At 30.2% G+C, this 15,080-nt stretch overlaps 1 protein-coding gene across 2 annotated transcripts in view; it reads left to right on the forward strand.

The window, feature by feature from the left end:
- The window catches only part of LOC142323866 (SPRY domain-containing SOCS box protein 3), a 46,587-nt gene that overhangs the window by 9,628 nt on the left and 21,879 nt on the right, over window positions 1-15,080 (forward strand). For both annotated transcript variants that reach the window (XR_012756175.1, XM_075364164.1), the window contains exons 3-5: window positions 1,856-1,958; window positions 7,845-7,970; window positions 14,269-14,487. Coding sequence is in view for 1 of the 2 variants with exons in the window: in XM_075364164.1 (XP_075220279.1) it covers window positions 1,856-1,958; window positions 7,845-7,970; window positions 14,269-14,487 (448 nt within the window). In the remaining variant the exon portion in view is untranslated. The remainder of the gene's footprint in view (window positions 1-1,855; window positions 1,959-7,844; window positions 7,971-14,268; window positions 14,488-15,080) is intronic.

Genomic DNA, 15,080 nt, shown 5'->3' on the forward strand with positions numbered 1-15,080 from the left:
TCCATACAAGTTGCAGATCGTCCAGGAACTGAAACCGAACGATGCAGTTGTGCGAGCACAATTCTGTAATGTAATGCTTCAGAAGATAAATGATAACGAAGAGCTTGTTCACGAACTGTGGATGTCAGACGAAGCGCATTTCCACCTCAGTGGATTTGTTAACAAGCAAAATTTCAGATACTGGGCACAAGAAAATCCTAAGCAGCTACACCAGCATCCGTTGCACAGTCAGAAAGTGACCGTGTGGTTTACTATGTCATCTTACAGTGTTATAGGCCCCTATTTTTTTTAGGATGACAACGGTCTTGCGATTACAGTGACGTCGGCTTGTTACGTAGCCATGCCTGAAACCTGAAAGAGATTTCCACCAATTCTTAACACAGCCTGGTTTCAACAAGACGGAACAATGTCACATACTGCACGAATATCAGTGGCAGCTGTACGCCAATTGTTTGGACAATGTGTCATTTCACGAAATGGTGACATTAGATGGCCTCCCAGATCGCCTGATCTCTCAGCTTGCGATTACTTTTTGTGGGGTCACCTTAAAAGCAAAGTGTTCCACAGTAGACTTGCTACAATGGAAGAACTGAAGACAAAGATCGGAGAAGCAATTGTGGAAATTCCAGTTGAGATGTTATGTCAAACCATGAACAATTTAACTGCGAGACTTCGTGAGTGTTTACATAGAAGAGGAGGTCACCTGCAAGATGTCATCTTTAAAAAATAAACTAAAATGTATGTATCCTAAAATGGCAACATTTGTACAATTACATGAAATAAAATTCATTTTCTAAAAAAAATTTTCATTAACGTTATTTAATTTTTTAAATTTCCAGTTTCTTTGAATCACACTGTACTTTCACTGAGCTTCTTGCAAACTGCCTTGTGTACAGTTGCACCGTAAATGTTTATCTGTTGGGCCAACTTTTGCATGAACTTGTTGGGACTACGTTGCATGATATATCTTGCAGTTTTTCTTCATCAAGTATTGACGGTCTATCACTTTGCCCATAGTCCTTTACCAATCCACCTCCATAAATTTCTCAGTCAGCATTCTTATACACTATGTTGATTAAAAAGTGACGTAACTGAAGATGTAACAGAAAATTTGTCTTGCAGTGTCTGTGTCTACTCACCATACTCATGGAAGACATATTCAGTGTATGAACAATGAATATTTAGTAGTTCATTCATTCATTGTTCTAAAGTTAACATCATTTTGACCACGCACGGAAAGATATGTTCTCAATCGTCCAGAGACAATGAACGCACAGTGAACCAGTCACATCTTGTCATCTCAAGATCACCAACATGACTTGATCACTGAAACAAGCTGCACCCAACACAGGATTACCTTTTCAAAAAACATTACTCCCATCACACAGAATACAATCTCTCAACAGATGAACAATCTCTCTATAGATGATGACTTTTCATACATATTGATTGAATAATATTTCATATTAATGGCATGGTATTGAATTCACATTGTTTTTTATCTGAAATTTTAACTTTGATATCTAAGTACTTGAAAACAATATAAAAAAACAGTTGAAGTATGTTCTGAACTTCTAATTAATGTAAATATTATTGTTAAAATATTCCATGGTTGATACCATAACATAATCTGTTACTCTTTTTTTTAATACAAGTGTCCCAAAAAGTTTCAGATAATTAAAATTGAGACACTTTGGTTACAGGTTATATCACAAAGATGATATAATCATCTCAAGAATAACTAACATCCAATACCAGACCAGTTTTCTTTTTTATTAATTAAAAGGCCATAGGAGTTTGAGCACTTACGCTAATTTATTGTTTATCTTGACTTCCCTATTTGATTTTTTTCCAGATGGTTGGTGTTGGGACCAAAAATGCAGAACTTGATAAATCTACATATAATTTTTGCAGCCTGTTGGGCTCTGATAAGGAATCTTGGGGTTTTTCATACACTGGTAACTAATTTTTCCTTAATAAAAGTATTTATGTTTAATTTGCTTACTGTCTGTAGTAATTTAAATTATTATTTCTTCTAGTCTCTTCTTAAGTATCTCAGTATACAATTTGAATTAATTTTTGTTATAATCTGGGTTCTGAATCATTTATAGAACCCAGTCGTTCATTCACAAGAAATAAAATTTTTCCTTAATTTTATCTGAATTATTCTCCACAGGGCTCCACCATTTGTTCCACCTCATGGTAATGAGAATAATACTTATAAATAACAAATAAAGCTTTATATAAAAATCTGAAAAAAAAACTTAATTATAAAGGGCAGAGTAGTAGTAACTATGGTAATTAAGGTACACTCACCTTTGAAAATGTAAAATTCTTAATTTATTGTAATAATGATGTAAAATGATTAATCTTCTTTTTTTTTCTTTAATGAATATCCTACCCCCCCCCCCCCTGTTTATGGCTTAAAACTTTCTCTAGTATAACATGACTGTATCCTGCAAATTTGAAAGTATTCAGTCGGTTGGTTCTTATGATGCCAGAATAGACAAACAAACTTTCTGCTTTATATATAAGATGTTTATTACCATTGAAATGGTTTTTTTTTTAATATACTTGAAATTTCATTTAGGATGTTAATCCAATTAGCTGTCACATTTATGTATATCATTTAGAGGTGTACTAGTGTTGGAACATGGTGAAACAACTTTCCAGTCCTTTTTGAAAGAAACAAGAAATTGTCCTTTCACATATAATTTTTTTATCTTTAAAAGTTTGGTCTACATTTTACTTTAACATTAAATTATTGTTATATTTCATAATGAAAGATACTATTGCTTCCTTAAATAGTATGCGACAAATTTGTGGAATAAATGTTTATGTATTAAATGTTTTTGTGCATATTAAAATTGTATGGTGTAATTCATAACCCTTACTTCACTTTTATTTTTATTGATATGTTAAAAAATTACAAGCCAATAAAAAATACTACCTAAATTATAAAATTCAGATCATACAAAAATGATTCTTGCTTTTGGTATGAAAACAGTAAAAAATATGTCACTAAAAATTTAACTGATGAAAAAAGTTAAGCATTTAACATGAAAAAAATAAGTCTTTCTTCTTATCAATGTAAACATCAAAATGAGTTTGAAATTTTCATTTGTTCATTCTAATATGAAGTATAATACTGTACAAGTGAGTTTATGTATTTCACTATTCTTCACTAGTAATTTTTTACGCTCACTTTCGCATTCATTTTATCATATTCTTCATAAATAGTTCTTGTATTCTTGTATTCATATATTCTTCATAATAGTAATTGTTATATTTTCTTTACATTTCTAACAGTTATTAAAAAAAATTCATATATATATATATATATATATATATGAGTGACATTCCAGGAGCCTTTTCATGTAAAAAGGTGCTTTGTGTTAAGGAAAAATTATTTGTGTTCAGATTCAAATGTAGAAGATTGCCAGGACATAAAGATAGTGATTCTGAGTTTGAATTTTGCAAATTTGATTCATCAGAGTGATCATTCAGATGATGAAGATTCATGTCAGTTCAAATTAACAGACAGGGCAGAAATAAATATAGAATATATTTCTCATAATATTCTGCCCATATAACATTGTGAAAACAGTCAATCTGAAAACACTGACACTAGTGGTACAACAACAGAAACTTCAACTTCGTTACCTACAGGTTGTATAAATTGAAAGCTGTTTCGAAATAAATTGAATATTGTGCAAGGTAAAAAAGTGTTTAGTCAATTTCATTGGCATCTCTGATCAATATTTGGTTGGCATGCCAAAGGAACCAAATCAGTCACAAGACTATTTTTTATTCTTCTGAAGGTAAAAATAACAAAAAACAGTAGCATTATTATTTATTGATGTTTAGCTGTTATAAATAAAAATATTGCCTCGGTATCTGGGGTCCAGCAGTTAAAAAAAAACATATGCTAAAGTGTTAAAAGAAAAAGTGATTTAAGAGTCTGTCTTTTGAGTCATTCAAAGTCTTTTCTTATGTTTTCATATACTTTACTATGATACTATAGTCTTGTTCACCCTACTATTAATGCCAAACATTATTTTGTATATTTTCCATTGAAAATGATTTTTCTGTACTGTAACCCAGGTCTGATAAGTATACCTACAAATCATTGGTATGATACACAATAATTCAAATTCAGAACATTCTGAATATTTGAATGAATTGATATAGATGAAGTCAGTAAAAAAAACAGAAAAAAATTTACTTTTTTTAAAAATAATTTTTGGTTTGATTTAGAACCATAACTTTTTCTGCTAATCATAAAAAGTAAATAAAAAATGTAACAGTATTATATTAAATTAATTAAAAATTGAATATTGTTTAAATTGACCTTTTTGTTTTATTTATTCAAAAGCCTTTAGCAAAATTCAATATGTGTGATAGCTATTATTAACAGCAATATAACTTTTAAAGATAATCAATTTTGGATGACCAAAATCTGTAGCATTTTATTAAATGAAAAAAATACAAGTTTTATTGCACAATAAAACTTGTGCAATAAATAAATGAGGGTATTTTCCCTCATTTTTTTCAATTAAATTCACCATAATAAAAAAAAAAATGTTCCATTATTTAACTAAATAGAATCATGAAGTTTGTTAGAACTTCACCAGTAAGAGCCCATAGAACTGGACGGCACGGAAAAGTCAACAAACTATGTTTACAGTTCTAAACATGACCTAACCAAAAACTGAAATGAAAATGGGGAAAAAATAAGCATGAAAACATTATTTCAATTCAGTTAGATTTGTAATAAAAAGAGTACTTTCAAAAAATACCTTGAATTTTGTTAAAAGTTTTTTTCTTCCATTTGATGAACTGCATGTCACTTTTCTGACTTGAATATGTCACTTTTTCCTCCAAAAGGTGGGTTTATAAATCGCGCCGCTAGGTAGCAGTACAATACTCTAGGTAGGGTACAAAAACTTGATAATGTACTTGAAATAATTAAATTTAAAAGAAAATATACTACAGCTTGTTTTAATAGTAAATGCTATTTTTTAAAGAAAGTACTGAAATAAAACAATTTTTTTTTAATTCCCATCACGTCATTAAAAAAAAATAAAAGTATTAGTTTACAAGAAATTATAGGTGCTAATAAAATACAAAAAACATGAACAGTAGGAAAGTGTTGCAAATGTGGCAACAAAGATTTGTTACATAAAACAGAAATAAATTTGATTGGAAACATTTTTATTCTACAATTAGAACTAATTGATGGAGAAATAAAAAAAAGTTCATTTAATAATAATGTAAAAAGTGTGTCCACAGATACGATAAAAATCGGGGGTTACACTTACAAAGTAATAAGAGCAGTATTACATCATGGATCTTAGATTCATGAAGGTCATACTAGTCTTAATTAAAAAGGAAAAATCTGGTATGAAGTGAATGATATGACTTATCACCAAAAACATTTGGTGAGAAATTCAAAAAATGTATATTTATTTGTAGGCAATAAATTTTAATAATAATTCCATAAGATAACAATCAACAATTCATAAAAAAAATAAAAGAATAATCTAAAAAATGCAGTGATATCCAAAAAAATTACAGTGCAATTGTATACGGTAGGGTAAGAGTCTTGCAGATATCATTTCTTTTGCTCAAAAAAGAAAAATTTCTGTAATATAAATAAAACTGTTTTAATAAAATGATACTAATATCAAAAAAGGGAGGCACTACATTTCTATTTTCAAAATTGTTATTAATTTAGAATGTTGTTTTTAAAAAATGCATGTTAAATATATGTAACAGACAATAGGTATATAATAATAGATAATAAACAATGTTTAAGCATTCCATATAACAAGCAAAAAAATAGAAAAATTTGTTACAAAACTGTTACCGGCCTGACTTCATTTGTATGTAATACATATCACATTTACAGAATAATACAATTTTTATGATTATTCATTGTTTAAATAATGAAATTGAGCTGCTAAGACTTTTGTAAAAACTTTTTCTATTTTTAGCTTATTATATAGATGTGTAAACATTTTTTATTACCTGTTATTTTATATTGTCTATTATATATATTTAACATGTATTTTTTTTTTTTTAAATGGTAATTAATAACAAATTTTGAAAATAGAAATGTTAATGCCGTACCTTTTTTGATATCAGTATCAATTTATTAAAAACAGTTTTATTTATGTTACAGAAATGTTTATTTTTCGAGCGGAAGAAATGATATGTGTAAGACATACCATATGATTTACAATTTCATTGTAATTTTTTTGGATTGCCCTAAACACAAAGGTTAATTAGAAACCTAACATCAGAAGATTAAAGAATATGAGAAACTATGTACTATTTGTGTTCTTGGCCTTGTTATGGGGGAGGATTGTGCTTTACATAATGGAAAACATTAAGTATAGGAAATTATTACAAACTTCTTTGATTAGATACTTCAATATACCATGTGTTGTTTCAAAATGAATATCAGGGTTTTAAAGTTATGTAATATTTATTAAGTTTTACTTACATTGATAAATTATACATGAAATGAAAGAGCAACACAAACAGTTTTCCTTATAAGTGTTCAGTGTGAGCGCCTTTCATCACATGGCACACATCCAGCCAATAGGATAGTTCATCCCATTCATTAATCAACAAGTCTGGAGTAATTGATGGGATAGATATTTAAATTCTGTGTCTCAAGTCAAACAGGTCAGCTGGTAATGATGACACATATATTAATCTTTTAAATAACCCCAAAGAAAAAATTCGCTTGGGGTCAATTGGGTGAACATGGAGGTAACAGCAAACACGTACTGTCATCTGATCCCTGCGACCAATCCAGCAGTCAAGGAGAATTTCATTCAACCAATCACATATAGTGTTATGCCAGTGAGAAGGAGCACGATCCTCTTACCCAATAAAGTTGTGAGGTTTGTATTGTAGTTAGAAAAGAGCTATAGTTGTAGCATATCAAGATAGTTCATTCCAGACATACTTAACTTCCGTGAAAAAGAACAGCCTGTAAACTTGTTGTCAGGATACGGCATAAAAAACATTCAGTTTTGTGGAGTCCTTTTTATACTGCAATATTTCATGAAGATTTTCTGAACCCCCAGATATCACATTATGATTTGTTTACTTTTCCATTAACATGAAATGTTGGGTTGTCAACTGAATACGACATGATAAAATCTTTGTCACGGTGCATCATTTCATTTGCGAAGCTAGCATGCAACTATAATCTGTGGCTTTAGAGCTTATAACAGCTCTAAACGATATGGACACAGTTGTAAGTATTTCCTTAAAACTCACAGACATCACTGGAATTACTAATTTGCAGCAAACCTTCCAAATAGATTCCTAGGACGGTGCACAAAAGACTCTCTTACATGTTCAACATTGTCTTTGGACATACTCAATTGTCCTGTACTCTTCCCTTTATGAATACAGCCAGTGGTTTCAAATTGTTTATAACATCTACGATTGTTATTGTCATTCCAGCGACCATAATGGAACTTCAAACTGAACATATGTTAAATGGTAATTACAGATTCACACTTAGCAATCAGCAAAACATGAAACACTTTCTTTTTCTACTACCACTTTAAAACAGAAGGTATAGGAAACAGTTTACAGTTTATGAACTTGTGCACAGCTAAAACTGTTTGAGTTGTTCTTTCATTTCATGTATAATTAATCAATGTATGTGAAACTTGAGAAATATTACATAGCTTTGAAGCATACTGTACCTTATTGATATTAATATTTGGAATTTGTGTCATTGTCCATTTTTCTAGTGACAACCTTTTTATTTAAATGTATAATTTATGCTTCATTTTAATATTTTTTTAAAATTATAGGTAGTGTATACCATGATGGAAAATTTGAACCTTACGGTCCACCATTTAAAAAAGGAAGCACGATTGGTATTTATTTGGATATGTGGAAAGGAACACTGGAATTTTTTTTGAACAGGAGGCCATTAGGTAAGTTAATAATAATTTGTGTATTTAATGGTTTATAATTCGTAATTTAGTTTTATTGTATTTCTTTTGACACATCTGTGATTTAAATTTAGAGATTATGCATGTGCTCAAATATTGTAATGCAGCATTTCTAAACCTTTTAGTATTTATGACCCAATTTTCAATCATAATTTTAACCCCCCTCTTACAATAACAATATAAACAATAATAATGTATTTTGAGTGTTTTGACACTAAAGCTACAATTATAAACCTTATAAATTACCAAAAATAAGTAAATTTATTGATATTCGGCAATACCGATCAACTGCATTGACAAAACCAGAATTGATGCCCCTCTATTGCTCTCTGTCATGTCTGTCCACCATAATGGACATTCTCGTAGCTTCATGAGAAGTTCCAATTTGTCTCGAAAATTCTGGAACATCTGTGCAAACTTGTGTAAATGCTGCACATTGTTCAATTCCAGTCTCTCAGTCGAGTCGATCCTTTTATCGTTATCAAATCTTTTGTAAATGTGCACATTGTAATTTTCTTGTTAATTGCAATTCATGATATTAAATATTCATGGCAGTAGATTTATACAGAATCATGGATAAGCATTAGACGATAGTGAAGTATCAATCAGGTGCACAGACAAGCATGGTTCCAAAAATAAAATCAAAGAAAATATCCTCAAGAATACTTAAATTCTGGGTTTACCATTACTGAAGTAAGTGAAGAAGAAAAAAAGCCTCTATATGTCATTTGCTGAAAAATTTTGGCAGCAGCAAACATGAAACCTAATAAACCTAAATGACATCTGGAAATGTTTCATAGTGAGTAGTATATTAATAAATCCTGAGAATTCTTTGAATTAAAATTAAAATCATATGAAAAGCAAACATCATTTTTAAAAACAACTTTGTGAATGAAAATGTTCTACTTACTTTTCACAAAGTTTCATACCACTGGTGAAGAGCTTATTTTGAGATTGTAGAAACTATGTTTGGAGATAATTTTGCCAAACACAAGTGCAATCCATAACTATATCAAATGATACTGTTACCTCTCGAGTTGGTGATATAGCTGAGGATGTATAGCATCAGCTTTTCGAGAAGTTGTATGACAAATTGTTTTCGATTCAGCTTGATGAGGCAACATATAGCAATAAAGATACTCATTTCATTGCCTATGTTCGATTTTGTGATGGTATGTCAGCAATACAAGGAGTACTTTTCTGCAAACCAGTAGAACTCAAAACAACAGCACTCTCATTATTTGCTATCTTAAATGATTTTATAGAGGCAAACATACAGTGGAAAAATACATCGGAATATCCACCGATGGTGCTCATTCAATGTCTGGACATTTCCAAGGTTTTATAGGCACTTGTGAAACAAAAATCTCTACAGTGTGTCTGGACACATTGCATGATCCACAAAGAAGCTTTGGTTTCCAAAGAAATGAGTCCTGGTCTGAATATTGTGTTAATGACAGTTGTAACCGTAGTAAATTATATAAAAATGAGCCCTAAAATCAAGAATCTTTTCTGCTCTTTGTAAAGATATGGGTGCAGAACATTCAGCATTACTATTTTATTGTGAGGCAAGATGGTTATCACGTGGGAAATTTTTGTAACATGTTTATGAATTAAGAGATGAAATCACTATTTTTCTAGAAGAGGAAAACTGACTGGAAACCAAGAAAATTTGAGATGGTTTATTTGTGATGGAATTGAGCTACTTGGTCAACATTTTCAAGAAATTAAATACCTTGAATCTTCAGTTTCAAGGAGCAAATACACATATGTTGGATACAAGTGATAAAGTTAATAATGCTTTTTGTAGAAAATTGGAATTGTGGAGCAGAAATTTAAAGCAAAGAACCTAGAAATGTTTGCAAATGTGGATGAATGAGTTAAAACTTACAAGGCTGAAGAATAACATGTAAAAGTAGTTTTTTTTACTATTGAAAGTCATTCAGCCATGCTGCAAAGAATTTTAAAACGTATTTTTTTGTTGACAACTTGGTACCAAGTTACGAGGGAGTTAAGGATCCATTTCAAAATACTCCCAAAGGGCTTTCAACTGCCAAAGAAGAAATCTTCATAGATTTCATGGCTAGTGGCAAAATCAAGGACAATTTAGAAATAAATCACTTTGAATTTTAGGCAGGGGTAGATGATGAGTTTCCTGCACTGAAAACCAAGAGCATTTCTTATACTATTACCATTTTGAACTTCCTACCTTTGTGAAACTAGATTTTCTGTGGTAGCTGCTTTGAAGACAAAATATAGATCTCAGCTAAATATAGAAAAAGAACTCATAGTGTCTATTGCTAATATTAAACCTTCCTTCGAAAAACTTTGATCTGCAAGACAGGCCCAAGGGAGTCACTGATAATTATTAAACTTGTTTTTAATTTAGTATTGATTAGTTAATTATTAAATACATTGTGCAGTACTGATACAAGCTTATTTATTCATGTATTATGTCAGTGTAAATGTGTATTTTGTTATTTATTATGTCAGAATGTATTTTGTTTTGCTTTCCTTTCAGTAAATGAATAAATTATTTTAATAATATTTTCTTTTTTATATGCTCACACCCCATTTAGTGTTATCACACTCCCCTAGGGGACGTGCCCCACAGGTTAAGAAACACTGCCTTAAGTGCATTATCAAAGCAGTTAGTCTAGTTGTAATAAGTATACATACATAAGTTTATTTTCATTAATATTTATTGTTATCAATTTATGTTGTTATATTGTGAGGCATGTTTTTAAAGTAAGCTCTGTTTTGAAATAAAAATAATTTGAAAGTAACGCATAAACTACATTTATTTTCTGTTTTTCTGTATTGCTGCTACCAGTGACTTAAACCACCCAATAACACTATTTTTCAGTTTGTTATCATTGCCAAACCTTTGTGATGAAAAACACTGTTTAAGATGAAGAAAAAGAAATAAATTTCTGGGAGCTAAGTCAGGTCTATAGGGTGGATTATTGATGATTTTCCAATAAAAGTTTTCAAATTGTTTCACTGTTTGATTTGCCGTTTTTGGCTGGACATTGTCATGCAAAAACAAAATCTACCATCCACATCATATGATTTCTATAGTTCTATGATTTTTTTACATTTTGCAATATATACTGGCATTCACAGTAGTTCCACAATCAAAATTCGACAAGCAAGACACTAATTGTCTCACAAAACAGTAGCCTTAAACTTCTTGACAAAGAACTTTTGAACTTTTTCAATTTTGGAGATGATGAATGCCTCCATTTTATTGACTGCTGCTTTGTCTCCTCATTTGAATAAAAAATCCAAGTTTCATCTCCGGTAACAATATGATCAAACAGTTTATATTACCTTCATTTTCATAACGCTGCATAAGTTCATGCGTTGCAGCAAGATACTTTTCCTAACACTGCATAAGTTCATGCGTTGCAGCAAGATGCTTTTCCTTGTGTGTTTGACTTAAAGATCTTGTTCCCAATCTGGCACACAGTTTTTTATAGCCCAATTTTTCATTCAAACTTCATAAATTAAAGTTCATGTGACATCAAAGATAAATATGACGCATGAAGTGCCAGTTTTCTAAAAAAATGTTCTTTAACTTTTTCAATCAGATCTTTCATTATCACATGGCGGTTTCTATGTTCTTCGTCATGAACATTCATTCACCCTTCTCAAAATGAATGGTACCATTGCCTTACTTTATTGTCACTTAAAATATTCAACCCTTAAACATCAGATTACTCCTACTTCAAACTTGGTATGTAAAGTACAATCAGAGTACAAAGTACTTCACTCTTGGCAGGATCATGAATTGTAGCATTTGTTATAAATGGATGAATATAAATAACTACCAAAAAAAATGACTAAACTTTTGTTAACAGCTGAATATTAATTGAAATAACAACTGCACAAGCACAATCTGTTTGCATCACATATATAGGTGGTAAATTCAACAACCTTACTTTAGAAACACACTTCATGTTTGTTTTGTTATACTATTTGTTAATATGAAAGATGATAAACAGTAGGTTGTATAATATTATGGGTATCAATTTATAGCACCTTTTATCATTAGCCTAGCCCATTCATGTTGTGTAAAATACACTATTATAGATGTTCATTTTGCTAATTTTTCTGGATAAATTTCAATATCGTAAAAGTTTATTTTATTACATAGATAATAAGGATCATCCCATAATTAATGGCATAAATAAGGTAATAGGTTTTAAAAAATTTAGAAGAAATTCAGTTTTTTAAAGTTTGTATTACTGGTTAAAGTATGTTTTATTGGTTAACTGCTGGAAATTATTGTGTAAGATAAACATTGATTTGGAAGACCCAGTGTGTTAGCTGATGCAACTAGTTGGAAGGAATGCATTATATCAATACTGTAATGGGGATGTGCTTTTGTATTAATAATATTTTACTGGAACTGACTTTGTACTGGTAACTACTCAAACTGAGATTCACTGTAGTGTATTTTATCAATTGAAAGTTGATTGGTTTTTATAACTAAAACCGGTATTTATAAGTACTATAAATATCATAGTAAACCCACATTTGTGTACACCTCGTAGTACAAATACTGCAGTTTTGTAATTGCCTACTCCGAACTTATAGTACTATGTTGAAGAAATAATATAGTTTAGCAGACAAAAATAGCTGATGACCAGTCTGATACAGCTCATTTTATTGTTAAAAATTTGAATTAATGAAAAATATTTATAGTATGGATATTTAAGGTGCTGATGTGAGAACACTAATAAGAGTTCCTCTACATCTTACACAACCTGAAAAATCTTTTCAGCTAACCAAGTCCTTTTATACTCAGCCTATATTGTCCACATTTTTTTTACTATGTAATTTTCATCCATTTTGTCCAGTTAGAAAAACTTTGCCAAAGAAAACTTCTAAAGCAATTAAAAAGTGAAAATTCAGCAGTATCATTGGATTCATTGTTTAAACAAGATTCTTTTTTACCAGAAAAAGTCATTTGGTAAAGATGAGATAAGTGTGTAATTGTAAAAGATTGATTATATTGAATATTAAATCCTTAATGAAATAAATAACTGTGACATCAGTAGTTATGTTTTTAATTATTAAATGGCTCTTCTTTATTTATTCTTTTTATTCAAGGTGTACATAAAATCTCTTACAAGATTGAATGAATGTATCCATTTGGTCCTTTACAACTTGTTTTTATCTTCCTGTTATTTTCTTTTTGTGTTTGTATTTATCCTTCTGTGTAATAGATATTTTACATACATCTAGTTTTGCTAGTTTTTCTTATTTTAATGGTATCTATTTACTTGATGTATATTATGTTTTATTGTATGTTACTGATAGAAAAATTTCTTCTTTGTATTTTTGTTCTATTTTTTCAAAATTTGGCATTATTGATTTTAGTAGGTCAGCATTCTCTTCTTTATGCTTTTCAGACATTAATGATGCCATAATGCCTGTTTGGTTGTTTGCCTTTAATTTTTTTTTAATTAAATAAAATATTGATATGAATTTGTTGAAAGCAACTTTAGACCTCTTATGAGAACTGAAAGTTACTTGCTCCACTACTTTTATGATTTGAGAAAATCATGAAAATGGACAAAAAAAATTTGATAAATAATAAAGGTGTAAAGAATATGTACTGTTATTAAAATAAAAGTATGTAAGGACCATTCAATAATTAGAAAAATAACTAGAAGAATTATTATTTATTTGACAATAAAACTAACACTACTTTTTTTTGGCATAATCTCCAGCCTCATTTATGCACTTACCCCATCTTTCTGTAAGCTTATTCCAGTAATGAAGAATTGTTCACCTTGGTGTCTTGAGTACCACATTTTTTGCCCCACTCATTGTTCCTGAACTCAGAGCCACAGCTTATCTTGGCTTGAATGGACAATACCAAAAGATGGATTATAAATTTCCCTAATTTTATGCCTTGTAAATAAGATCATTAATGCAATTTTTCAAAGCATCAAAACTTCCACCAGTCTTCTGTTATGAAAAGTGTTAATAGTTGTTCTGCCCAATTTGATATATAATTACCATACTGTTTTAACAACAGTGAATGAATTTCAGAAAATAAAATCTTACCACAGTACGCTGTTCTTCCACGGTACAAGTTTGAAGCAGAGCTGACATTTTAAATAAACAAATCATAATAATGGAAATTCTTTAATTGTTGAACAGCCCTCATGAAATAAGGAACGGAAGTATGAGATTTTGATTAGATATAGAAAAGGTTTGTTTTTCTCTACTTTCTCTGTTGTTAAAAATAATGTCATTTGTGCAGGTGTGGCTTTTAGGTCACTACGCAACACTGATCTATATCCAATGGTGTGTTCTACTGCTGCTCAGAGTGCAATGCGTATTACATATTCTGTTTCTCATCCAGTTTCATTGAAACTTCTTAGCTTACGTTCTCTGAGTACAAACGAAGAGAGCATTCGTAAATTACTTGAAGTACCAGGTCTTCGTAAATATATTGCTAATTCTTGGTGGATACATGTTGGTAAGTATTTCTTGTTTTATCATGATATTTTTATAAAATTTAATTAAACTATATTTATTCATCAGAGTATTAAAATTTAAGCACAACCATTATCTAAAAGTAAGAGTGTCTTGTAATATCAGGATTATCGAAGTAAATCGTTTGTGAAAAAACATTAACTTGAATGTACAAGAGATTATCTCTAAAGTAAAGACCAATTCACATTAAAAAAATTTATTCTGAAAATTTTATTAACATTTTTTATTTCTCTTTAACTACATACCTTATACTACTTATCTATATAATCATTAAATGAATTAGACATTTATCATAGCAATACACCAACTTCAATATACCCCCGTTGTAATCTTCTACCACCAGTGTGTATAGCCACTGATTAACAGCATTTTTTAAGTTCGTCACTCACAAATTACTTACCACTCAAAAATTCTTTCAGTTTCACAAACAAATGGTAATCAGAAGGGGCTAAGTGTGGACTATATGGTGGTTGATTATAAATTTCCCATCCAAATGTTATCAGTAAATCATGTGTCAGACTCGCAGCATGTGGACATGTATTATCGTGCAGCGTGACGGCGCCATTGGTCAGTCGC

The sequence above is a fragment of the Lycorma delicatula genome, chromosome 4, assembly GCF_047948215.1.
Source record: "Lycorma delicatula isolate Av1 chromosome 4, ASM4794821v1, whole genome shotgun sequence".
Taxonomy (NCBI): Eukaryota; Metazoa; Arthropoda; class Insecta; order Hemiptera; family Fulgoridae; genus Lycorma; species Lycorma delicatula.